The sequence below is a fragment of the Chiroxiphia lanceolata genome, chromosome 24 (genome assembly GCF_009829145.1).
Source record: "Chiroxiphia lanceolata isolate bChiLan1 chromosome 24, bChiLan1.pri, whole genome shotgun sequence".
Lineage (NCBI taxonomy): Eukaryota > Metazoa > Chordata > Aves > Passeriformes > Pipridae > Chiroxiphia > Chiroxiphia lanceolata.
The window spans coordinates 1,806,018-1,831,538 of record NC_045660.1 but is presented as its reverse complement, the minus strand read 5'-3'; the positions used below and the strand labels follow the sequence as shown (position 1 = coordinate 1,831,538).

The 25,521-nt window shown below is 59.6% G+C and overlaps 1 protein-coding gene across 1 annotated transcript; it reads right to left on the bottom strand.

Annotated features, from left to right (window-relative positions):
* Nucleotides 1–1,258: 1,258 nt before the first annotated feature.
* LOC116798002 (cAMP-dependent protein kinase inhibitor beta-like) lies at nt 1,259–15,743 on the bottom strand. The gene is made up of 5 exons (XM_032710049.1): nt 15,370–15,743; nt 4,058–4,148; nt 3,245–3,373; nt 2,361–2,512; nt 1,259–1,696 (listed from the first exon to the last, which is right to left on the bottom strand). The coding sequence occupies exons 4-5, from the start codon at nt 2,503–2,505 to the stop codon at nt 1,614–1,616; spliced, it is 228 nt and encodes a 75-aa protein (XP_032565940.1). The 5' UTR covers nt 2,506–2,512; nt 3,245–3,373; nt 4,058–4,148; nt 15,370–15,743; the 3' UTR covers nt 1,259–1,613.
* Between the last annotated feature and the right edge of the window lie 9,778 nt (nt 15,744–25,521).

Sequence of the window (25,521 nt, the reverse complement as noted above, 5' to 3'; positions counted from 1 at the left end):
ACACACATGGGTGCCGACACACATGGACATCCCTGCACACGGGTGCCCACACACAAGGATTCCTGTGCACACGGGTGCCCAGGAACACAAATGCCCACGCACACAGATGCCCACATTCATGGATGCACACGGGTGCACATGCACATGGATATCCCTGCACATAGATGCCCACACATGAGCACGCATGTGCACACGGATGCACACGTACATGGGTGCACATGCATAGGGATGCACACCCATACATCACATGGATGCCCATGTAGATGGGTGCTCATGCCCGTGGATCCCCTCACACCTGCACACGTATGCCCTGCACATGGATGGCTCTGCACATGCTCACGCACACGGATGCCCATGTACACGGGTGCCCACGCTCATGGATGCACACGCACACGGAGGTACACGCACACGCGTGCTCATGGACAGCCCTGCACATGCCCCCACACAGATGCCCACGCACACAGGTGCCCTCCCACACCCCACACCCTGTTCCACTCGGGACCGGCCCCCACTCCGAGCGATGGACACAGTGCCCGGGAGCTGCCCCGGGGTGCTGGGTGCGGTGTGTCCCTGCGGGTGGCCCCGCACAGCTCTCTCTCCCTGTCCCGGCCATCGCCCGGGCGGTGACCAGAGAGAGGGGACTTGGGCTTTGCTGGTCCCACAGCGACAGCTATAGGTGACCATCCGGGATGGGATGGGTCCAGCTCCACGTCCAACCGTCCTGCCCGGCTCCGGCATCCCGGGCATCCTGGCCCGGGTAGAGCCGGCAGTGAATCCTCCCTCAGCCCCTCGGTGCCCGGGCAGGAGGGTCCCATCCCCGCCGCTGGCAGAAGCAGGGGATTTGGGAGAGGCCGGGAAAGCCCCTCTCCGTGTCTCTCGCATCCCCGAACGCCGCAGGACCCCGCTGGCCCCGCTGCTTCCCCCAATCCCGGGGCTGCGGGAGGGGACCCAGCGTGGAGACCCGTGGGTGCCCCTGGCATGGGGGGCTGGGCATGCTCCAAACAGCATCGCCCTGCTCCCCACCCCCCAAAATCACCCCTCTCCCCATACCCAGGAGCAGAGACCACCCCGGGTGGGAACCCTCAGCGACGTGCTGGCTGCAGGGGGGGCTTTGCTTAAGGGCCAGGGGGGCTGTTGAGGTTGTGTCGCGCTCCCCCTTCCCCCCAGTTGTTGAGAAAGGCTTCCACACGCCCCAGAAGAACAGCCAGGAGACGACGTGGTACCCAAAAACATCACAGTGAACACCACACTCAGCAAGAAACACCGTGGCTGCTCCTGCGGCCGGGAGGGCCCCCCCGGGGACCCCTCCGCGCTCGGCTCCGCCAAATGCCCCAGAAGAAAAATATTCCTCCCCCTGGAGAGGCAAAAAAAAAATTCCCCCCTCCGAGTCCTGGCCCAGGGCGTGGGTGGGAATCGCCCCTTTGTCACGGCAGGTCCCCACCGCGTCCCCACCGCGCCCGCCGCTCCCCCGTGGCGGGGGTGGCCCTCCAGGGTCTGGGCTGCGGCAGCACCGAGGAAATCCCAGCGGACTCCGGCCGTGCCAAGAAAGCTGGGCTGGTGCCCCGCAGCCCCCTCCTCCCTCCGCTGGTCAGCAAAGTCCCCCCGGGGCGGGGTTAGGACGTGTCCTTCAGCTCGGGGCTGGGCGGCTGCGGAGGGGGAACCTCCGCCGAGGGCGACTGCATCTCCTGGGCGCTGCCTGCGGGGAGAGAGGAGGGGATGGAGTCACGGAATAAAGTCAGAGAACAGAATCACAGAATAGAATCCCAGGATCACTGCGGCTGGAAAAGCCCTCCCAGCCCATGGATCCCCCCTGTGCCCAATGCCCACCTTGTCCCCCAGCCCAGAGCACTGAGTGCCACATCCAGGCCTTCCTGGGACACCTCCAGGGGTGGGGACTCCAAACCTCTCTGGGCAGTCCCTTCCAAGGCCTGACCACCCTTTCCAGGGAGAAATTCCTGCTGATGTCCAACCTGAGCCTCCCCTGGCACAGCCTGAGGCCGTTCCCTCTCCTCCTGTCCCTTGTTCCCTGGGAGCAGAGCCTGACCCCCCCCAGCTCCCCCCTCCTGTCAGGGGGTTGCAGAGCCAGAAGGTCCCCCCTGAGCCTCCTTTTCTCCAGGCTGAGCCCCCCCAGCTCCCTCAGCTGCTCCTGCTGCTCCAGCCCCTTCCCCAGCTCTGTTCCCTTCCCTGGACACGCTCCAGCCCCTCAGTGTCGTGAGGAGCCAGAACATGGGATGAGCATGGGAACCCCAGTTCCTGCCAGCCCCATGTCACTCTCCATCCTCCTCCTCCTCCTCCTCCTCCTCCTCCTCCTCCTCCTCCTCTTCCTCCTCCTCCTCCTCCTCCTCTTCCTTGTTGCCTACCTGCACTCAGGGACATCTCAGCCAGTTTGAGGGGCAGGTCAGCGGGGCTGACGCCGGCGGGCGAGCCCAGGATGTCGGGCAGGGCATTGCGCCGGCCCGTCCTCCCGGAGGATGCAAAGTCCAGCACAGGCTCCACCTCGGTCATGTTAACCCTGCAGAGAGATCACAGAATCACACAATTAACCAGGTTGAAAAAGACCTCTGAGATCATCGAGTCCAACCTGTGACCCAACCCCACCTTGTCACCCAGCCCATGGCACTGATGCCACATCCAGTCTCACCTTAAACACTTCCAGGGACGGGGACTCCACCCCCTCCCTGGGCAGCCCGTTCCAATGGCTGATCACTCTCTGTGAAGAACTTCCCAATATCCAACCTAAACCTCCCCTGGCACAGCTCAAGGCTGTGCCCTCTTGTCCTACTGCTGGTTCCTGGGAGCAGAGCCTGACCCCCCCCAGCTCCCCCCTCCTGTCAGGGAGTTGCAGAGAGTCAGGAGGTCTCCCCTGAGCCTCCTCCTCTCCAGGCTGAGCCCCCCCAGCTCCCTCAGCCTCTCCTCACAGCACTTGTGCTCCAGTCCCTTCCCCAGCCTCGTTGCCCTTCTCTGGCCCTGCTCCAGCCCCTCCATGTCCTCCCTTCAGCCCCCTGAGCACGGAGAGTGAAAAGGACCTGACTCTGATCCGGACATGATGCTCTGCTGCCCCAGGGAGCAGGGCTGAGCCCCTACACCCCCTCTGCCCCCACTGTGGGCCCCACAAGGCAAAGGCAGGGGCCACCCTGCCCACAGGACTCCCACATCCCCACCCCGGCACCTTTGGGTGCTCTGGTCTCTGCTGGTCACCCCATCATGGAGGAAGGGGGTCCCCGGGGGTCCCCAGCAGCCTTACCGGGCTCCCTCCAGCCTGGCCTGGTGCCACGTGTCCCCTGTGCCCAGGGTCCTGCTCCACTCCCTGGCCTAGGGAGGGACCCCACGGGACACAGGGATTGCTCCTGGATGGGTCCCCTCTGGCTCCGACCTGGGGGGGCAGAGCAGGGGGTCAGCAATGGGGCCAAGGGGGGTGAAGGAGGGAGAGGGGAGTGACCTGGGGGTGGGACAGGCTGTGTCCCCACGGGGAGCACCCACAGCACCCAGCACCCTCTGCCCTGGGTGGCTGCACCAGGATGGGCTGTGATGGGCAAAGACTCCTTGTCCCTGGTGGGAAGGCAGGAGGAGAGAAGGAGGGATGGAGAGCAGGGATGGAGACATGGAGGTGGGACACGGAGGGGGGCTGAGAGGGCACTGCCAGGGGACAAGGACACAATGCAGTGACCCTTGAGGAGCAGCCCTCGCTGACCCAGGGCAGGTAGCAGCAATTCTGGGGTCCCCTGGGTGGGTGGGGGCTCTCCTGGGAAGCCCCTGGCATTGGGCAAATCCCGCTGGTGTGGAGCCACCCTGGTGCCCAGGCTGCTGGGATCACACTGGGATGTTTGCTCGGCTCTGGGAGACACTTTGGGCTTTTGCTGTGATGGGTGGGGGTGACACAGGGGTGGCACAGGACAGGGGTTCCCTCCACCCTCCCCAGACCCCCTTCACCCACTCCCAGGGCACAGGGACCCCCAGACCATGCCCCCTCCAGGCTGGGTGCTGGTGGCAGTGCTGGCACTGCTGTCCCCACACTGGTGGTGGTGACAGCTCATCCTGCTCTGGCTCCATGACCCACCTGTGTCCCGCTGGGAATCCCGGGGAGCACAAGCCCAGGTCCCCTCGGTGTCCTTGGGCTCAGGTGCCGTGGGAGCGGGACAGTGACCCGGCTGGGTGAGGGGAGGAATAAACCATTAACCCAGCAGGTAATTAAATGATTAATCACTGGGAGGTGATTAATGCCAGGGCAGCTGTGTCACGTGGGGTGGGACCCTGCTTGAGGGGGACACTGAGGCACAGAGAGGGGCTGGGGGTGACAGGGCCAGGGCTGGTGGCCCTGGGAGAGGTGGCAAAGGCAGGATGTTCCCTGCACGCCTGCACCACCCACAGCCCTCTGGAGCCACACGTGTGTGCATTGGCACATGTGTGTGTTTGCATGTACCACCCTGGCCTGGCTGCTGTGTGTGACTGTCTGTGTGTGTGCAGCTGCAGCTGTGCATGGGGGCCTTCTGGCACATGTATGTGCACGTGTGGTGTCCCATGGCACACATGTGTGGGTGCTGGGCACCCTCTGGCACATGTGTGGTGCACTGTAATATGCGTATGAGACATGAGTGTGCGTGCATGGTGTCCCCTGGTGCATGTATGTGCATGTGTGGCACCTTTTGGCACACACATGGCGTGTGGGGTGTCCCATAGCACATGTATGTGCACGCTTGGCAAAACTGGCACCTGTATGTGAATGTGTGGTGCCCTGTAACACATGTATGTACATGTGTGGTGCATTGTAACACATGTATGTGCCTGCTTGGCACCCCTGAGACATGAGTGTGCGTGCATGGTGTCCCCTGGCACATGTATGTTCATGTGTTGTGCACTGTAACACATGTATAAGACATGAGTGTGCGTTCATGGTGTCCCCCGGAGCACGTATGTGCATGTGTGGTGTACTATCACACATGTATGAGACATGAGTGTGCATGCACGGTGTACCCCGGCACACGTATGTGCATGTGTGGCACCTCCTGGCACATGTATGTGCATGCGTGGTGTCCCCTAGCACACATATGTGCACGCTTGGCACTCCCTGGAACACATGTATATGCACGTGTGGTGTCCCTTGGCACACGTATGTACATGTGTGGTGCATTGTAACACATGTGTGTGATTGCTCAGCATCCTCTGGCACACACGTGTGCACGTGTGTGAATGCATGACACTCCCTGACACATTACTGTGCTCGCGTGGCAGCCTCTGGCACATGTGAGGGCATGTAGCACACGTATGTGCGTGCTTGGCACCCTCTGCCACACACGTGTGCACTTGGGTGGTGTCCCATGACACATATGTACGTGTGTGGTGCATTGTAGGACATGTGTATGATTGGTTGGCATCCTCTGGCACACACGTGTGCTCTTGTGTGGTGTCCCATGACACATATATGTACGTGTGTGGTGCATTGTAGCACATGGGTGTGGTTGCTGCCCAGGGCAGTGCTGGACTCCCCAACCCCAGAGGGATTTAACACACGTGTGGATGTCACACTTGGGGACAGGGGGCAGGGGTGGCCTTGGCAGCGCTGGGACTCGCTGATCCTGGAGGGCTTTTCCAATCTAAAGGATTCCCTGATTCCTTCTTCACACACACACAGAAAGCCAAGCGTGCAGGCACACGGGGACACGCCTGGATACACACACACACGTGTGCGCGCACACACACACACACACAGACACACACACGTGTGCGCACAAACACACACACACACACACACAGACACACACACGTGTGCGCGCACACACACACACACACACACAGACACACACACGTGTGCACAAACACACACACACACACACATGCACACCCCCCCACCCACATGTGCACACATGTACACGCACACAGACACACACACACACAACTCTTTGCACATCCCAGCAAGGCAGGAGCCCCACAGGCTGGATCAAAGCTCCTTCCCTGCAGTCCCAGTGGCTCCGGTGCTGGAAAATCAGGAATAATCAGCCTCCAGGACCAGGCTGGATCCCGCCCGTGTCCTTCCTGCTCACCCTGTCCGGAAAAGCTGCACAGGGGATCAGGACCCTCCTGCTGGGAGCCCCGAGGGGACTGTCCCAGGGCTGGGGGATCCTGAGCACTCCTGGGATGCAGCATCACTGCCCCAGGGAGCCCCTCAGGCTGTCCCACCTCCCTGGGATCCCTGGGGACAAGATCCAAGTGCCAACACCTGCCCTGTGCTGGGCACTAACACGTCCTCCTGGTGCCACAGGTAAATCCAAGTCAACCTGGTCCCACAGGAAAATCCAACCCTACCTGGTCCCACAGGCAAATCCAACCCTACCTGGTCCCACAGGCAAATCCAACCCTACCTGGTCCCAAAGGGAAATCCAACCTTACCCTGGTCCCACAGGCAAATCCAACCCTACCTGGTCCCACAGGCAAATCCAAGTCAACCCGGTCCCACAGGCAAATCCAACCCTATCTGGTCCCAAAGGGAAATCCAACCTTACCCTGATCCCACAGGCAAATCCGACCCTACCTGGGCAAACAGTGATGGGCAAACCCAGTGAACCCCTCCAAGCACGAGCAGTTTCTGGGGCCTTAACGTGGTCTCAGCCTGAAAAAGCTCCTGGAGTCACATGGAAGGTCTTTGGGGCCGCTGGCTCCTGCTCTAATGCCCCTAATGGGATGTAGGAGGGAAGGGCAGAAATAAACCTTAATCCCTCCCAGAGATGGGCTGTGGTGGAAGGTGCTGGGAGAGGTGGAGGGAGGACATGGCATGTAGGGATGTGTGTTCCCTGGTCAAATTCCTTAGGAATATCAAAGCACTGGAGGAAGGAAGGAGGATGCTGAAAGGGCAGAGAAAGGTGTGAACCACCCTGGGACGGAGAAGCCAAAGGGACCAAGGGTTCAGTTTGGGGTCAGACACCTCCATGGGCACATCCATGATCAAGGCAGGGATTGTCCCCTCTGCCACAGCGACTCGGGGTGCTGGGGGTGGCAGGGAACAGAACACACTCACCCCAAACTTCATCTGCCAGAGCCAGAACCTGGAGCCTGGGGACAGTGGGGCACCCACCACGGCCACACCACAGCTTTGCCAAACACATTCCCTCCCCCAGGGCACACAAAGCAGGAAGGCTCCGAGGGGTTTAGGACCTGGGTGATGTTACAGTGATGTCAAGGATTCATTTAACCATAAAGATTTACTTCTTCAGCTTCTGAGTGGTGGATGGGTCATGAGCTCATCTGGGAGGTGGGTTTGGGTCATTTAATGCTCATGGCTCTCTCTATATGGAGGGTTCCTCCTGCTTGTTTCATTCAAAGTGTTACAGAATCTGTGCTGGGAAAAACTGCAGCACAGCACGAGGCCTCCTAAAATGTTGGTGTTATTAGGAGATGATGAACACAATGAAAAATGGGAAAGATTTCCCAGTGTGTAAATGTAACATCGAGTTAAATGAGCGTTGCAAGCCAGGAAGGAAAGAGCTGCCCCAGATGAGAAGGGAATGAGAGCAGCATCCAGGAAAATGAGCCATGAGTCCACATGGAAGGGAAATCCAGCGGGGCTGGGATAACCAGAGACCAACAGCCAGCAGACAGCCCGAGCAGCCCCCGGAGCCTGGAACAGCAGATGGCAACAATCCGGCACAGGATGAAATCTGGAGAGCCCAGAGCTCTCCCCTGGAGGAGGCAGGGTTGGTCCTGCTGGATCCTGTCCAGGCAGGCAGCAGAGCCCCTGTGCCTGAGCCCAGGGGATCCTCAGCAGCTGCCCAGGAACAGCTCCAGGATCTCAGGGAGAGGGAAGGATGGGTTTAGGAGGGGTAGGTCCTGTCTGACCAACCTGGTCTCCTTTTATGCCCAGGTGACCCCCCTGGTGGGTGAGGGGAAGGTGTGGATGTGCCTGCCTGGACTTCAGCAAAGCCTTGGACACCATCTCCCATGGGACACTCCTGGAAAAGGCTTGGACAGGGGCACTCTGCTGGGTTAGGGACTGGCTGGAGGGCAGGGCCCAGAGAGTGGTGGGGATGGAGCTGCATCCAGTTGGGATCTGGTCGCCAGTGGTGTCCCCAGGGATCAGTGCTGGGCCCAGTTCTGTTTAATGTTTTATTGATGATTTAGATGAGGGGATTGAGTTCACCATCAGCAAATGTGCAGCTGACACCAAGCTGGGGGGAGTGTGGATCAGCTGGAAGGCAGGAGGGCTCTGCAGAGGGACCTGGCCAGGCTGGATCCATGGGCTGATTCCAAGGGGATGAGGTTCAACCAGACCAAGGGCCGGGTCCTGCCCTTTGGCCACAACAACCCCCTGCAGCTCCAGGCTGGGCCAGAGGGGCTGGAGAGCAGCCAGGCAGGAAGGGAGCTGGGAGTGGGGATGGACAGGGAGCTGAACAGGAGCCAGAGTGTGCCCAGGGGGACAAGAGGCCAATGGATCCTGGCCTGGCTGAGGAACAGGGTGGCAGCAGGAGCAGGGAAGTGATTGTTGGCCTGGACTCAGGGCTGGTGAGGCCACCCCTGGAGTGCTGTGTCCAGTTCTGGGCCCTCAGCTCAGGAAGGACATGGAGGGGCTGGAGCAGGTCCAGAGAAGGGCAACGAGGCTGGGGAAGGGACTGGAGCACAAGTGCTGTGAGGAGAGGCTGAGGGAGCTGGGGGGGCTCAACCTGGAGAAGAGGAGGCTCAGGGGAGACCTCCTCACTCTCTGCAACTCCCTGACAGGAGGGGGGAGCTGGGGGGGGGTTGGGCTCTTCTTCCAGAAAATGATCAGCAAGACAAGAGGGCTCGGTCTCAAGCTGTGCCAGGGGAGGTTTAGGTTGGATTTAGGAAGAAATTCTTTCCAGAGAGGCTGATCAGCCATTGGAATGGGCTGCCCAGGGAGGGGGTGGATTCTCCATCCCTGGAGGTGTTTAAGGTGAGACTGGATGTGGCATCAGTGCCATGGGCTGGGAACCACAGTGGGGTTGGATCAAGGGTTGGACTTGATGATCTTGGAGGTCTTTTCCAACCTGTCTGATTCTCTGATTCTGTGGCAAAAAATATTGTCCCAAACTTGTAATTTCCTGGGAAGGGAGGAAAAGCCCCAAGGATGTTGGCTGGTGTGGGAATATTGCAGGTGGACGTGAAGAATGACACAGAAAACAGGTTTTGCTTCACACAGGGAATTGTCAGCCCAAGTGCCTGGAGATGAGGATCCCTCCTGACAGTGGGGGTGGGTGGGATGGAGCTTCCATTCCCATCCCAGTGGGGAATACTGGCACCCCATTGCTGCCCTTGGCAGCAAAACATCTCTGACCATGGGTTGGCACTTTTGTCCCCAAATCCCCAGGTTTCCAGGGGCCTGGGCAGGGGCCTGGGCAGGAGCCTGGGCCAGTTCAGGTCCTGCTGGACACCTTTGGAGTGATGTTGGCTGTGAAGCTGTGCAGGGAGGGATCAAAGAGGAGCTACACCTGGATGCTCAGAGCACCATTGAAATCACACACTGGTTTTCCCCCAATTTTTTCCTGACTCCTTCTCAACCCATGGCCTTCCTTCCCAAAGCTTTGAGGAATCATTCCAGCAGGATTTCTAAGTGGAGGTCGTACTGGTAGCTTCCCAAAGCTCTGGCCCAGCCTGAGAACCTCCAGGGCATCCAAACCTGCAGGGTTTGGCCCTTCTGTGTGATTCCCAGCAAACCCCATGTCCAAAAGGCTCCTGACATGTGGGCTCCCCCCTCCTCCCCTCTCGTGGAGCAGAGGATCCTCCTCGTTAGGATAATGCACTTACACAGTAATTCCCATTACCCTCTAAGCCCTTCCCGTGGTGTCCTGCCCTGAGCTTTGACCTTCCCCCTTGTTTTTGCTCTGTCACACACATCCTGGCAGCCAGAGCAGCTTTCCCCCTTCTCCACCATTCCTGCTCCTGCGTGGATGGACCCATCCATCTGTTTGGGGTGTGTTGAAGTGTCCCTTCCCTCCACCCTCCTCACATCCCCCTTCTCTCTCTCCTCTGCTCCCTCCCTGCTCCCCATGGCTGCCCTGCAGCTCTGCAGGACCAGCTCTGGGCTCAGTCCCATCCCTGCTCATCCCCCAAACCTCAATCATTCTGCCTAAACCTCTCCTTGGATTCCAGGATGCTTTTAATGATCAGCCTTCCCTTGCCTTTATTCATCCTCTGTTCCCTTTTTACACCTTGGGACTAACTTCTACTGTGGCTGCCCCAGCCCTGGAAGTGTCCAAGACCAGGTTGGACAGGGCTTGGAGCAACCTGGGCTAGTGGAAGGTGTCCCTGCCCATGGAATGAGATGAGCTTTAAGGTCTCTTCCAGCCCAAACCAGTCTGGGATGCTATGACTTCTTTTTTTTTTAGATTTTTTTCTACAGCTGTGGGACTTCAGAACTTCTTTTTCACACTTAAACCTGTCCTAGGTAAGGTCAACCAAGATGGAGCATAAACCCTTCCCTGGATGGGCTCATCCAGGCTTGTTGGATACTGGTACAGAAATTCTTGTTCAAGGTCAGGAGTGAGAAGGAAGGACTCCAAAATGGGACATTGATAATCTTCATTCCCTGTAATTCCTGGATGCCCACAGGGAGATGAGCACAGGAGGTGGGTTTTGCTGTGACATCCATAGGCTGGAGCCTCTGGATGTGTTCTTGCTCCACCAGACAAGGGGATGATGGCAGAGCTCAGCTGTGTTTAACACTCCCATGAAAACCAGGAAAAAACCCCTTATATCCAACCTGAATCTCTCCAGACAGGATTTCAGGCTGTTTGTATAAATTGTCCCCTCTGTTTATAATGCTGGAAACACAAACCAGAGCGAGTCCTGCTCCAAGATGAGAGTGAATCCACCTCACTGACATCCCAACCCAGAGTTTTCCTTCAGGACAAACCCAAAGGCTTCCAACCCAAATGCCTCCAGACCTCGAGGTGCTCATCCCACACCAGGGCTTGGCTTCCCCAAAAGGTGGTGACCACAGATAAAATCCCCTTTTGATCCTGCAGGCCTGGATTGGGCAGGAAAAAGCTCTCTGGAGGACTCAGTTTAATCCCAGCACAGCCCTGCTGATCTCAGCACCTCCCACGAGTCCACACATGGATAAAATTGAGGCACCTTTTCCCCTGGGAGCAGCTCACGGGGCATCCTGGAAAGATGCCAAAGGCACCAGGGAAACACAAATGAGTGATTCCCTCTGGACCACCCGGATTTCATCCCTGGACAAGCCTGAGTTGGTCTAATTAAAGAGCAAAGCACCAGAAGCTCAGCAGGCAGAGGCACGAGGACGTGGGCTGATGGTGGAGCAGCACTACCAGGCTTCATCCTGCATCCCAAATATCCAGCACTGGAGAGGGGATGGATAACCTGGATAACCTCAGCTGTGCCGGCCCCCTCACTCAGAGAGGGGATGGTAAAATCCCAGCTCCTCTTCTGCTCCCTCCTGGGGCTCCCAGCCCAGCTGACATCGCTGCTTCCCTTCCCTCCTGCTCTCCCCCTAGCTCCCAGTTCTCCCCCGGGGAATGTTTCCATCACTTTGGGCTAAAAACAAGCACTTCTGGCTTTTACCACCACGTGGAGCAGGGTTCCTGCTCCCCAGGGGCGGGAGGGGGGAGGTCCCCGTGCAGGGATGCGGGGAGGGCTCTGGGAATGCTGCCGCCGGGGATGGAGCTGCCTGGCAATAGGATATCCCTGAGGAAAGATCCATCAGCTCCCTCCCCAGGCTCTGACACTCGGGCTGGGCAAAGCACGGGAGTGGGAGCAGCTCTGGGGCAGCGGGAAGGTTCCCTCCCTGTGGCACAGCCCTCCTCGCTCAGTGGCACCAGGGAAATGAAGAACTCCCCAAAATCACCGCTGATTTTCCAGCTGTGGATGTTTTCTGTGGGAACAGGGCAAATCCCGAGGGCTGACAGTGCTGGCAGCTCCAGGGGAGGGAACAGCTCCATGAGCCAGCTCAGCACCAGCAGTGAGAGAGACCCTCAGCCCACATGGTTTGGGTGGGGATGGGGATTGTTCCTTAAAGAGAATTCCCCTGAACCCACCCCTGATCCCCCAGGCTGGGGATCCCAGAGCTCCCAGGGGGGAGATGCTGTCCTGCATCCCAGGGAGGGATGGAGACATCCCAGGGAGGGATCCCACAACATCCCAGGTAGGGAAGGAGGATTTCCAGCAAGGGATCCCAGCACATCCCAGGGAAGGGTGCAGGGAGGGATTCCACCAAATCCCAGGGAAGAATGCAGGGAGGGAGGGAGGGAGGGAGGAATCTCACTGAACACCAGGAAGGGATGGGAGCTTACCAAGGAGGGATGCAGGGAGAAATCCTGCCACATCCCAGGGAAGAGTGCAGGCAGGGATCCCACCACGTCCAAGGAAGGAATGGAAGCTTCCCAGGCAAGGGTGCAGGGAGGGATCCTACCACATCCCAGGGAGTGATGGAAGCTGCTCCAACCACTCCCAGACCAGCCAGGTGTTTGCCAGCCTGTGGGCTGTGACCTCTTCCAGGGCTGGGGAGTAGCCCCACCTCCACCCCTGTCACTTACTCACCCTTAATTAACTGATTAAAGGTCAACTGGTGTGGTGGGAGGAGAGCAGGTATTTCCCTGGGGAGTTTGGGGTGCTGGGTGAGCTCCTCTCCCCCACACTCCTCAGTCCCTTCCACTGCATTTGGATCCTTTTTGAGTCCAAGGGGGAAACTCAACAGCCCCTTTGACATGAGTGGGATGGAAACCCCTCCCCAGCCCCTTGGAGAGGGCCCTGCACCAGGGATGAGCCAGCCCTGCTCTTGGAGTGAGGGAGGTAAACAGGAGGTGATCCAAAGGGAGGGAATTAGGATGGTGGAGCCCTGGATAATGGAACTCCCACTGCAACCTTCACTTAACTGCTCCAACACTCCACAAGCTGGAATTTTGCATAACAAACATGTTACCCACCCCTCCATCCCTTTAATTCTTCAGCAGTTTCAGGCTCCCCCCTCCCCAAATGGCTTTTCATCCCCTGCTCCAGCCTGAGCATCCCTGGTGGGAGCTGAGGGACCTGATCAGAGCTTCTGGGACAGGGACAGGAACATCCTCGAGTCTGCCAAGCATGGGGGTGGCACAGGGATTCGTGCCAAGGGAAACCCGAGGAGCTGTGAGGATGCTGTGGGCTGTGGGCTGCTGGGGGGGCACAGGGGGCCAGCTGGGTGCCTGCAAGCACATCCTGGGCTGGGTGCCACCCGGGGCTTCGTGGCAGTCACCAGGAATTTCTGGAATGCAGCAGGATGGCCTCGGGCTCAGTCAGGCACTGCAGGAGCCTCATCTCCCAGCACGAGGTCCCTCTTCTCCACCTGCCACTGGTGGCACCTGGAGAGGGCCATGGTCCAGCTGGGAATGGCTGAGAGGGCAGCAGGGTGTCCTGAGGAAGCAGCACTGAATTTGGAGGAGGCAGGATATGTGCAGGCACCCAGTTAATTCATTGATTTTGGGGAGCAGAGGCAGCTGAAGGCTTTCCAGGCCACCACCAGCAGCTGGTACCTCTGGCTCCCCGGGGAGCCCCAAGCATGTGCTTCCCCCAGGCCCCTGGATGCCGGCAGATCATCTCCTTCCCACTGCAACCACTGCCAGGAAGGGGGTGGGAAACTTCCAGGACACCCTGCTCTCCAGGCAGCAGCCACTCACAGGGGGTGGAGAGGCCCTGCATGGAGGCAATCCAGCTGTTTTCCTCCATCCCTGCGCAGATCCTGGGAGCATCATCAGTATTCTCCAGCGTGGTGGCTGTCGCAGCACTTTCCCCACCACCCAGTGACATCCACTCAGCTCCCAGGGAGCTGCCAGGGAAGGGACCAAAAGCCAAGGAGGGAAGAAATCCATGCAGACCCCCTGGAATCTGTACAGGCACCCTGGGATCAGGGGCATGGCTGGAAATGCCCATCCCTGAGGGAGCAGAGCCGGATCCAACCCCCCTGGGCTGAGCTGGGGGCCAGAACCGCCTGCCCGAGGAGCCAAGGGCAGGGCAGGGGTGTCCCCACCCTGTCCATGGTACCGTGTCCCCCCTGGGCCCTGGAGCACCCTGTCCTGTGGGGGAGCACAGGCCAGGGCAGGAAAGGGGGACAGAGCTTCTCTGGCTGACCCAGGAGATGAACCCCAAGGTTTTGCTCCAAAAGTGGCTGTGACCAAACCCCAACAACCTCCCCTCCAAGCACCCCAGCTCCAGCTGCCTCCCCCTCTGCCTCCCAGCATCCCAGTCTGGGGAGAAATGTTCTGACTCCCCCACTCTCAAAAAGTGTGAACCTGGCTCAGCTGTCATGGTTTCACCTCCAAAACCTTTTTTTTTTTTTTTTTTTTTTTTTTTTTTGTTGTTTTTTTTGGTTTTTTTTTTTTTTTGGGGGGGGGAGATGGTGCTGAGGGGATAAAGGGTGGAGACAGGGAGACAATGTCCATTCCACCCCCATCCCCCATTACATCTCCCACCTCTCCTGCCTGGCCGTGCCCACAGGGACATCCCAGGAGGAGCCCCCTGTGACAGCAAGGACTGAGGTGTCCCCTGGTGGACACCCCAAGGTCACGGGCTGGGGGCATTCGGGGTGAGCACAGCACATCCTGCCTCTGCCACCTCCCCGGTGGCACTGCCGCGCAGCCAGGGGACAGGAGCCAGCTCCGGGGACCAAAGGGACCCGGTCCAAGCATCTGCAGGGGCAATCTGCCAAAATGATGCCCTGAAGGTGGGGAGGAGGAGTTGTCCCCGGGGGAAGCCCTTTCCTGCCGACAGGATGCCGCCCCGGGAGGAAGCACCAGACGAGTGTGTCCCCTGCACCGAGCGGGTCTCAGCTGTCATTTGGGGACCCCCCGGCTCCCCGGGCCCCAAATCATCCGGGAAGCTCTAATCCGGGAAGCTGAAGGCTGGAGCTGGTGGAGGAGGGGAATTGTGGTGGTCGCTGAGATGAGGACAGGGCAGGGTGAAAGGTGGAGGGGGCAGTGGTGACCCCCGGACCTGTCAGGGAGGAGAGGGCAGGGGGTGGGTGCCAGGGAGGGACAGAGGTGCCACCACGGGGGTTGCTCTGAAGTGCCCACCCTGAGACAGATGTGCCTTGCTCGGTGCCTGACCACTGCTCCCCCAAATCCTCCCCAGAGCCCCCCGCTCCCGGTGGGATGGGCAGACCCCCCAAGCCCTCGAGAGACACTCCCTGCCCTGCTCAGCACCGCAGCTGCCATAGACTTTCATCCCCCCCAAGCCCCCCTGCCCCCCGAGGTGGTGGGTGTCCATCCCCTGCCCCTCCCGCCTCTCCACCGGGGAGGTGTCCAGGGGGGACATTCCTTTCCCGGGGTGGGCTCCCAGTCCCCACGGGAGGCTCCTGTTCCCCAGCCCCCAGGAGCACAGGGCAGCCCCCGCCGTGGCCCAGGGCCTCTGTGCCACCGCGGCACCGTCAGCGCTCACCTGGTGGCCCCGGCGACACCGGCGCGGGTGTTGGTGTCGGTACCGAGGATGGTGTCGGGGTCGGGGCCGGGGCCGATCCCGGGGCCGCTGTTGATGCCGATTCTGGTGCCGGTGCTGATGCCGGTGCCGGCGTTGGTGGGGGTGCCCGTGTCGATGCCGATGCCGGTGGTGGTGTCGGTGTCGATCCCGATGCTGATGCCGGCGGTGATGTCGGTCGTGGTGTCCCGGTGGTGATGCCGGTGCCGGTGCCGGCGGTGCTGCCGGTGCCGGTCCCAGTCGGGCGGCCCGGGGAAGGCAGGCAGGAAGGCAGGAAGGATGCTCGGCGCTCGGCAGGAGCCGCGGGGAATCCTCGGGCTCCAGGCGGCCCTGGGGCACCCGGGGCCGAGCCGCCGCCGCCGCCGCCGCCGCCTCCCGCCCCGCGCCGCCGCTCCCGCCCGGCCCGGCCCCCGCTCGGCGCGGGGGGGACCCTCCGCCGGCCCCGCCCGCCGCCCCCCCGCGCTCCCCCCGCCGCCGGGGCCGCCCCCAAACCCCCCCGGGCTACCGTGTCCCCGTGTCCCCCCGCGCCGGGACATGGGGGGAGGCGGCCGTGACACCCACCTCCCCCCGGGGCTCCCCGTGACTCTGCCCCGGTGGGTCCCCCAGCCCGGGCGGGGGGCTCGCAGCCCGGCGTGGGCACCAGCCCCGCTCGGGGAAAAGGGCGATTCCCCCCAGTTTCTTCTGAATTCGTGTTCCCGGTTGCAGCCCTGGGGAAAGAGCCCCACGGGGGATGGGCTGAGGGGGCTCAGCTCGCCCACCGGGACGGCTCGGCCCCAGCACACGCTGCTCCTCGAGCATTTAGTGCAGCCAAAATCAATAGCCAGGCTCCAAAAAAATAATGAAAAAACGTGTGGCTGCACCCCTGTGGTGTGTGGGGGATGAAGGGAGGGGGATGGGGGGCTGGGAGACCCTGTGTCCGGCTGGTAAATCCAGAGGATCATGTGCCAGCCCCACGCCGTGCCCAGCACAAGGACTGTCCCCGCTGGAAGGACGCTGGACACAGAGGAGATGCCCCCAGCTGCTCCTGGCCTGGCACCGGTGTCACCCTCGGGGGGGGACACGGCTAATGCCGAGAGTGTGGGATGGGGGTTCCCACACCCCCCCCCGAGGTGGGTCGGGACAGCGAGGTGGGGGAGGCGGCCGTGACCAGAGTGGGAATTAAATTCAACTGGAATTTGCACACAGGGCCAGCAACCAGCTCCCAAAGCTTCCACCAGCATTCCCACAGCCGGGATACAGCGTGGGTTTCCTCCCAAATGTCCCTCCTGGCCCTGAAGGTGGGTGTCCCAGGGCTGGAGGAGTGGGGTGTGCTCTGGGGAGAAACCCCCTCCCCCCACTGGGTGATGTGGTCCCTGCCCCCCATCCCTGCACTGGGGTGCAGCTCCCAGCAGGAGTGCATCCTCATTTGGGATCATCAATTTGGGAACAGCCTGGGGGCACGTTCCCAGATTCCCGGCTCTGCCCATCCCTCCTGTCCTTGCTGAAGGGGAGGGTCAGGACGGGCACCTTGCTCCGGGAGCTGAGTGCGGGGCTGGGGGGCGCGTTCCCAAATTCCTGGCTCTGGTCAAGCTCCTCTCCTTGCTGAAGGGGAGGGGTGATGCTCAGCGCCTGGAGCGAGGTGCCCATCCTGCCCCTGCCCTGGGTAGATCCCGGGCCACAAGGAGAACCTGCGAACCGATCCATGCCCGGCAGATGTTGCTGGCCCGGGAAGGGCGATGCTTCCCCGATCTCCGCACCCACCAGCAGGGCAGATCGGGCCGTGCCTCTCCATGGGCAGGGACGAGACCCTCCCAGGCGGCCAGAACGCGGCTGGTCTCAGCCCTCTGGTACCCCCCCTGCCCCAACAGCTCGCGGTGGGGCCGCATCCCCGGGAGGCAGCGGGAGGGACACTGTGCCCCTGTTCGCTCACGCGTGTGACGGGCGGTGGCAGCTCCCGCGCGGCCGCCGGGGAGCGGAGCCTTCGCCAGCCGCTATTTTTAGCTGCTCACGCTCCGCTTTCTCCTTGACTGTCTCCCCTCTCCGGAGCAGTCTCGGGCCGAGCAGCCGCGATGTTTATCCTGCCTGGCACCTGATCGGATGTGACACCGGCTGTCGCGGGTGGAGGGGACGGCTGCCAGCCCCCTGTCACCCCTCTGCTCCCGGGAGCGAGGGAGGAGATGCTGGGATGGGGAAGGGAAGAGGGAAACCCGTGGGCATTTGGGGAGCTACGCTGGGGTGGTTCTGCCTTTCTCCAGCTCCTGGGTGGCTCCAAGGGATGCTCTGGGGGTGCTCAGGGGGAGCTGCAGACTCATTTCCACCAAGGCTGAACGCTTCCCTCTGGCAGGGTAAACCTTTGGGGATGGCTGGGATAGAGGAGCTGGGGAAACAGAGGCACACAGGAGGTGTGTGAGTCCCTCCATATCCCACCAGTGCATTGCTGGCATGGAATAACCCCTCTGAACCTATCTGCACCCTGATGGGGAGCCCAGACTCCCAGCTGGAGCTCACACAAGCCCCAGGGATGCAAAAACCCAGTAAAGGGAAAAATTATTCCCTTATCAGGCAGCCCCCACTGGGACTTGGTCCAGGGCAGTGCTGCTGTGCCTGGTGCTGCACCAGTGTGGCTGCTCTGCTCTTCCTCTGCTCTTTCAGCTCCTGCTCTGGGGCTTTGCAAATGTTGGGATCCTCTTCCCAAGATGTTCCCAGCAGGAGGAGCATCCCTGTTGATGGGATACCTAAAATAAACCATCCATGTTCTCCCAAGCATTGTGAGGGTCCCTGCTTTATCCACCAGAGAGGTGAAGCAAGTGAGGATGGGCTCAGACCACCACCCTGCTCTGCCACCTGCTCGAAATCCTATTTTCTCCTAAAAACCGGGATCCAGAACGGGGAGGAAACGGGCTTGGGAGAGGCTGTTCTCCTTCTCCCGCGGCTGCCCAGCTGCTTTATCCCCCTGGAACAGGAGAGCCGTTAACATCCCCCTGCTCTCGAGCTGTGCAGGGCTGGGGCAGCCCCTGGGGTGGAGGCAGCAGGGAAGGAGAGGGGCTGTTTTCCACCCTCCTGCCCAGCACTGCAGGCTCAGATCTGGGTGAAAAGTCACTGCTGAGGTGACAGCCCTTTGCTGTTCCCCTTTTAGATGTGTCTTTCCCATTTCCAGCCCGGATAAGACCCTGGTTCCCTGCTGGGTACACAGGTGACGTGGAGGAAAGATTATTCCTGAGATGAGGGGCTGCGTCAGTCCCTCTGTTAAGGTGCTATTTTGGGACAGGTCACAGGGTTTGGGGACCTGCAGGTCGTTCCCTGGCTGGGAAACAGAGATTTTCCACGAGCCTGAGCAGGACATGGCCTCTCTCCCTGGCGGGGGAGACCAGTCCTGGAGAGATGGATGGATCTGCAGAAAACAGGCTCATCCCTTGGGAAAAAACCTTCCTGCCCGTGAGATCTCGGGGGCCAAAGGAAGTGAGAGCATCTCATTGCTTAGAGGATTTTAAAAAAGAGGGAAAATGCCAGCAAACACCTCCCAGGGAGCTGTTTTGTCACCAGGCAGGGCTGAAGTGTCACACTGAGAAGAGAGTCTGGACATCTCTGACAGTCTGGACGTCCCTGTGCCACCTCAACAGGAGACAGTGAGGTCACAGCAGTGCCCTTCCCAGGCATCCTGTTTGGACTCAGCCATCTGGATCCGAGTGCACTGCACTGCCCTTCCCAGGGCACATCAGTTCTTCAGCACCACCTGCTCCCCGGGCACGACATGCTGGAGGTTTGGGACATTCCCCCGGCACATCCTTCCATGGGGGACAGCACAGGAGCTGCTTTTCCTATTTTTATTTCCTATTTCGTGCTGTCAGGGCGGCTTGATTGCCTGCAATGAGTTGCACAGGTCTTTGCAGCTCATCTGCAGCCTCTCCGTTCCCCAGCAGAATGGAAAATTTCCACCAAAATAATGATTATTTTTGTTGTTGTTGTTGCTGCAGCAGAAGCTCTTTCCTGACCCAAAGGTGAGGTGGATCCCACATCCAGATGCAGTCCCAGCCTGAGGCTCATCCTGCTGCCAGTTCATCACAGGAGCTGTGGAAACAAGGTCCCCGTTCAATGACTCAGCCGCTCTTGGGGCCCAACAACCAAAATATTCATCACCTGCCCCAGCGGAGCAGCAGAAAGTGTAAATGATTCCTGGGACAAAATAGCTACAGTTCTGGAAGCCTCCCTGAGTGTGCATTGACTCCAATATGGGCTTAAAGCTGAAGGGTTTTGGGCAGCAGCCTGGTTTGCACAGGCAGGTGAGCACAGGCAAGGTTGGGACAGCTCAGGACTACACAGGAGGGTTGGGAAGAGCTGAGATGTGCTGGGATTATCCCAGTTCTTGCTTTATGACACTGGAGCAGGTCGGGGAGGTGAGTTTTGGAGGAAAGGTACGTTTGAGATAGGTGAGCATAAAGCAAGAAGCCCAAAAAGATGGGAAAAAAAAAAAAAGTGCTCTAATCCATTCTTCATGCTCCAGGAACTTCCAGAGGTACCCAGGTGTGGATGTGGGAGCCTCACAAACACCTCCCAGCTTGAGGGAGCAGGTTGTCCCTCCTGCCTAACACTGTCCCTTGACAAAGGATGGGACACCTGACCCAAAACTCAGGGATTTAACCAAACCCTCCAGATTTCAGGCCCTGTTTAACGAGCTCACGGCTCTGGTGGAAATACCCAGATTTGACAGGAGAGGCAGACACTGAGCTGCGCCCACGGGTGAGTCCTGTCCCCCCCTGCAGACTCTTTGTGGGGTGTAGAAGAGCCCACGTGGTGCTTCCCTAGGTTTTGGGCTTGCTCCCTACACCACACAGCCCCTCGGCGCCCAGTTGAGCACCAGGATGCTGCAAACAGCCCAAACCAGCCCCAAATCACTGCAGCAAATCACCAGTTGCGTGGACGGGGAGTATCCACGACACGGGGGGATGGAGGTGCTGCCTGCAGCCCTGCCTGCCCTCCCGCAGACACGGGGATTTGTGCAAAGCTCCCAGCGCCCGGGCTGGGCTTTTTTTATCCCTGGCTGCTCTTACGTTGACATTCTTAGCTGTGCCACTGGCTCCAGCGCTGCTCGCTAACCCCTTTTACAGGCGGCTAAATATAGCGCAGGCAGCTAAGCAAAATCTGCTCGGCAGGGCCACGTGGGGCAGCACTGCCGCAGCCACGCCGGGCCGTGGGGGCTGCCAGCACCGGGGGGGCACCGCCAGGGCCCCGCTGGTGGCATCTGTCACCCCGCAGTGTCACATCCCCAGCCGGGGAGCGTCGCCTCGCCGCCGCTTTGATGCTCCCCGGCGGCATCTCGTCGCTGCCCCCCAGCTCGGTGGCCTCGTTCCTCTGCCACCCAGAGGTTTCCTGGGGTCTTCCCGCCCTCCTGGAGCATCTGGACTTCGTTAGCGTTCCCTGATCCTGGAAAAACGCGGTGTAAAAGCCGGGCTCAGTGCTGCACCTAATAGGGAACAGCTCGGCGGCTCCGGGCGCCCGCAGGGGTGTTGTGGGAGGCACGGGGTGCAAGGGGCAATCCCAAAATCCTAGGAGGCACCACATGGGCTCATCCACACCCCATAAAAGGTGTGCTAAGGGGGGACAGGACTCCCCGAGCTCTTGGGTGCAGCTCAGTGCCTCTCCCGTCACAGGCGGATATTTCCTCTGGAGCCATGAACTCATTAGTCAGACACTGATCTAATTGTCTCCATGCCGGCACTTGTGGGGGTTTTTCTTTTGGGTTTTGAAAGGCAAGAAGGAGGTGAAAGGCCGGCTAGAGACATCTAATTGGATCCCCATGGCTCATTAGCCATTTTTTCGAGAGGGAGAATCATCAAGGTTGAAAACAAACAGACTCAAAAACCACCCGCGCTTTACACGGCTTTCCGTGGGCATCCCGAACTGACCATCCCACTGGCACTGCCCGGCCTGGGCTGTGCTTTCTGGGATGTCCTGTCAACCAGGGGACATGGAAAATGCATGGAGGAGCTCAGGGGGTCTCCTGATGGAGTTCAGAGAAAGGCTTTGGGCACCAGGAAAGGAAACTGAGGAGGTCAAATCCAGAGCATCGAAACAGGAGCACCCAGCAGTGCCAAGGCTGCAGGCTGGGAAGAAAAGGACCAGCTCCTCCTGCCAGGTGGATCAAGGACACCTTCAGATCAAGGTCTCACTCTGCTTCCTCCTCCAACCTCCCTGCCCCACCAGCTCTGTTGATTCAGATGCTGGTACTTGGGGAAAGAACAGAGCTCACAGCAGAGTAACCCCTCAGATTTTCCACCTCATGAGAGACCCAGCGGTTGTGGGAGCACAGAATCTCTGGTGTGACACTCCCATCCATCACCAGCCAGGTGTCTGGCCACTGCTGAGAGAGAGACAAACAGCATCTGTCCGAGCTCAGCAGGGAAATGCTGCAGCTTTTCCAGCCAGTCCCTGCATCCCTGAGCTCAGGATAAATCAGGCTTCAAGGACACAGGGTGGCTCTTCACCCTCCTGGCTGTGAGGCTTTGGGGAGAAGACCCCAGCATGATGACAAGTGATAGGTTTGGTGGTGGCCCATCATGGAATCCATCAGCTGTGTCAGCTCTGCATCACCCCATTGGCCTTTGAGACACTGGCAAAAGGTCCTTGAAGAGGGTCTCAGTTGCTCAATGGATTTTCCAGAAGCAATACCAGTGAGTGGGAACCCCATCAGTAAACTCAGAGGGTTTTCTGGGTCTCCATCAGGCTCCTTGGTTGGGTTGTTCTCAAGGGTTGATGCACAGGCTGCCCAGGGCAGTGGTCATGGCCCCAAACCTGCCAGGGCTCGAGGAGCATTTGGACAACGCTCTGAGGGACAGGGTGAGATTGTTGGGGTGTCTGTGCAGGGCCAGGAGTTGGACTGGATGATCCTTGTGGGTCCCTTCCAGCTCAGGATATTCTGTGATTCCATGATTCTATGATTTGGGATGTTCCAGTGGTGTGGGAGGAAAGGAGGGTCCTGGTCAACAAAAGGGACAATGTAGGAGCTCAGGCACAGAAGTTCTGCAGATTCCTGCAATATTCCTCCTGAAAATCCTCCCCCTCGTTTCCAGTGGCTCTGAGTCCTGGATCCAGTGACCCTGAACACCCTCCTTCTGTCTGTAATTAAAGGCCAAGCAATTGCCCGTTGCTCCTGTGTCCATGTTTATTGCAGAGGAGCTTAGTGGAAAACTAATTCCCTGCCTCAAAGGCATCCTTGGACAAGGGGGAAGGGATGTGCTTCAATCCCAGGACTTCTGCATTTGTCCTTCCCATCCCAGACTGGCTTTGTGCCTGTTCCCCTTCTCGTCTGGGGGCTGCAAACCCCGAGGGAGGCAGCACAGCTGAGGAGATGCACTGCTGGCAATGACTGGGGGCTCCACTCCTGTCCCACCCCTGCAGCCCAGGGTGGGCAGGGGGACCCCCACACCTCCCAGCACCCTGAGATCTTGGAGCAGCTCCTCAAAGCTCCCAAAACACAAGGCTGGGATGTGCTGGATGGCAGCTGGTGTCTGAGGGAAGGGCCCTGTGTGCCTTAAAGAGCACCCCAGGGTGCCAGAGACAGGACAACCCCGTGGACCAGGGGGTTGTCAAACCCCAAACCATCACCCCAAAACCGCACCTCGTGCTATGGTTGTGTTTGCCTGCACCAGGCAGGGCTCTGGAGATGAGGTGCTCGATGGATTTAGCTGGTGCTCCAAACACAGAATTGATTATTAATTATTATTAATTGCTGTAATGTGAGTTTATCCATGAATTGCACGGCTCGGGAGCAGCAGGAGCCCTGCTGGCTGCGCCCACGGCTAAGCTGGAATTGTCCCAGATACAGTCACATGAGAGCATTTGTTCTCCAGGGTGGGAGGGCACCCCTGGCAAGCTGCTCCTGGCCCTGCTCCCCCCAGCCCTATAATCCCCCCGGGGTGGGCAGGAATAGTGTCCTTGACCCCTATCATGGAAGAGGGGAGGTGCCCCCTCGTGCCTCGGGGGTGCTGAGTGAGGCAGGAGAAGGAACAGAGTGAGAGGTAGAGGAAAATAAAGGTGTTTTATGGGGATGCACGGAGGAGGATGCTCCCAGAAGTGGGACATGGGGGATTCTGCTGTTGGGGTGGCTGAGGCAGCCCCATATCCCCGGGCTCCGGCAGCATCCCACATCTCCCAGTCCTAGTCTTTCCCTGTGTGCAGGGTGACAGAAAACCAGCCTGTCCTGTGGTGCGCGGGGGCTGTCAGAGCGCTGTCACTCGTGGCACTGCTGTCACATCGCTGTCGCATCACCGGGACGCGCAGGACCCGGGGCAGACCCCGCTGGCCACAAGCCCCCTCCCGAGAAGGGGATGCCGAGGGGCTGGTGCCGGGGGTGCTGGTGGTGGGGTGGCCTCTGCTCACCAGCAAAATCCAGGCGTGGGGACACCCCTGCGAGGAGTTTGGGAGCCCTCTCCCCCCTGGCAGCCGGGAGCGGGCAGGGACCGAGCCCGGTCCCCGTCCCCGGTGTCCGGAGTGTGTGTGTGCACCGGTGTCACTCCGGCACTGCCACCTGGTGGCATCATCAAAGGGACCAGGGGACAGTGTGGGGGGGACAGTGATCCCTCCAGGGTCCACGGGAGGGTTTCTGCTCCTGACAGACCAGCGGGCTCACGTGCCTGCAAGAGGACAGCAGGACCAAGGGGACAAACACCCGTCCGGCCAATTCGCCCTTCTCGGGGGGGCAGGGACTGAGGGACATTCCTGCTGCCGATGTCACAGGGCTCTGATATCCAGCCGGGAGGACATGGGAGCTGCCGGAATGCCCACCCGCACCCCGGGGGGCCGTGCTGGAGCCAGTCCATCCTGTCCCCGAGGCTGCCGGCGCTGCCAGGCCCGTGCCCGCACACGGCCGGGGCGGGGTGTCCGCGAACACCCCCCGGCGCCTCTGGAAAGGAGGAGAAACCTGAGACCCCATCTGAGATCAGAGAGTAGCTTTTGGGTGCTGATCTCTCCTGTTGCAGGACCGTGCCGAGCCAGCAGCTTTTGGGAGCCCACGGAGGCTCAGAAAAGCTTTTGTTAATTTGTGCCAGCTGCTGATCGGGGGCCAAACCCCGGAGCTTTACCTCTGGAGCAAGAAGTGTGACACCATCCTCTTCCTCAAGGACACAGGGGACGCGCTGCCCCAGCCCTGTGCCCCCGAGCCTGTCACTGCCACATACTCATGTACTTTCCTGCAGTCTAAATTTAGGGTCTGGAAGTGGGCTGGCGTGTCCTGGGTTATCTCGGGCACTGAATTATGTATGTCAGCGACAGAGCAGCACTCACTGCTCCGGGGGGATGTGCCAGACCCTGGCTGGGCAGGAAGAGCAGCCCCCCTCACCCAGGGTCTGGTCCTCCAGGGGGACTGGGTTCAGACTGCTGAGGCTGCTGGTGCTGCTGGGAATGCTGGAAGTGATGGGAATGCTGGAAGTGATGGGAATGCCTGAACTGGTGGGTCTTCTGGTGCTGGTGGGTCTGTTGGGAGCTGGTGGAGCTTCTGGAGCTGGAAGGTGTGTTGTCAAATCCAGCAAGAAGGGCTCCTATGGGAGACAAAGGGAAGACTAGGGAAAATATATCTTGCTCCACAAGATGGGGAACCTGGTGCCACGGGACCAGGGACTGAATGGTGCCTTTGGCTCTTTACTTGCCAGACTGATCTTTAGGAATATCAGGTCCCAGATGATCAGAGATCCCATGAGGAAAGGCTGGAGCAAGGAAGACAGAACCCTTGGTGGAAGAGGATCAGGTCTGGGGATACTTAGGCAAAGTGGGTATACTTTAGCCCTGCAGTGGCACAAAGTCCAGTTGGAGGCCAGTGACCAGAGTTCTACTCCAGAGGTCTGTACTGATTCCAGTTCAGTTTAATTAATGATTAATTAATTTAATTCATGATCTGGGTGATGGGGCAGTGTAAGCTCAGCAAGTTGGCATATGACACCAAACTGATGTAGCAGGGGATCGTGCTGCCATCCAGGGGAGGTCCTACAAGGTCCACACATCCACCAGCTCCAGATCAGCCACCAGCTCCAGCACATCCACCATCCCAGAATCACAGAAGGGCTGAGGCTGGAAGGCACCTCTGGAGTCCATCTGGTCCAATTCCCTGCTCGAGCAGGGTCATCCAGAGCCACTCCCCAGGACCAT

What these genes read in the sequence shown, in the direction of transcription:
- LOC116798002 (XM_032710049.1), bottom strand. Translation starts at nt 2,505, where the DNA reads ATGACCGAGGTGGAGCCTGTGCTGGACTTTGCATCCTCCGGGAGGACG. An exon ending in TGAGATGTCCCTGAGTGCAG is followed by an intron (nt 1,697 to 2,360) that starts GTAGGCAACAAG and finishes CTCTCCCCGCAG; the next exon opens with GCAGCGCCCAGGAGATGCAG.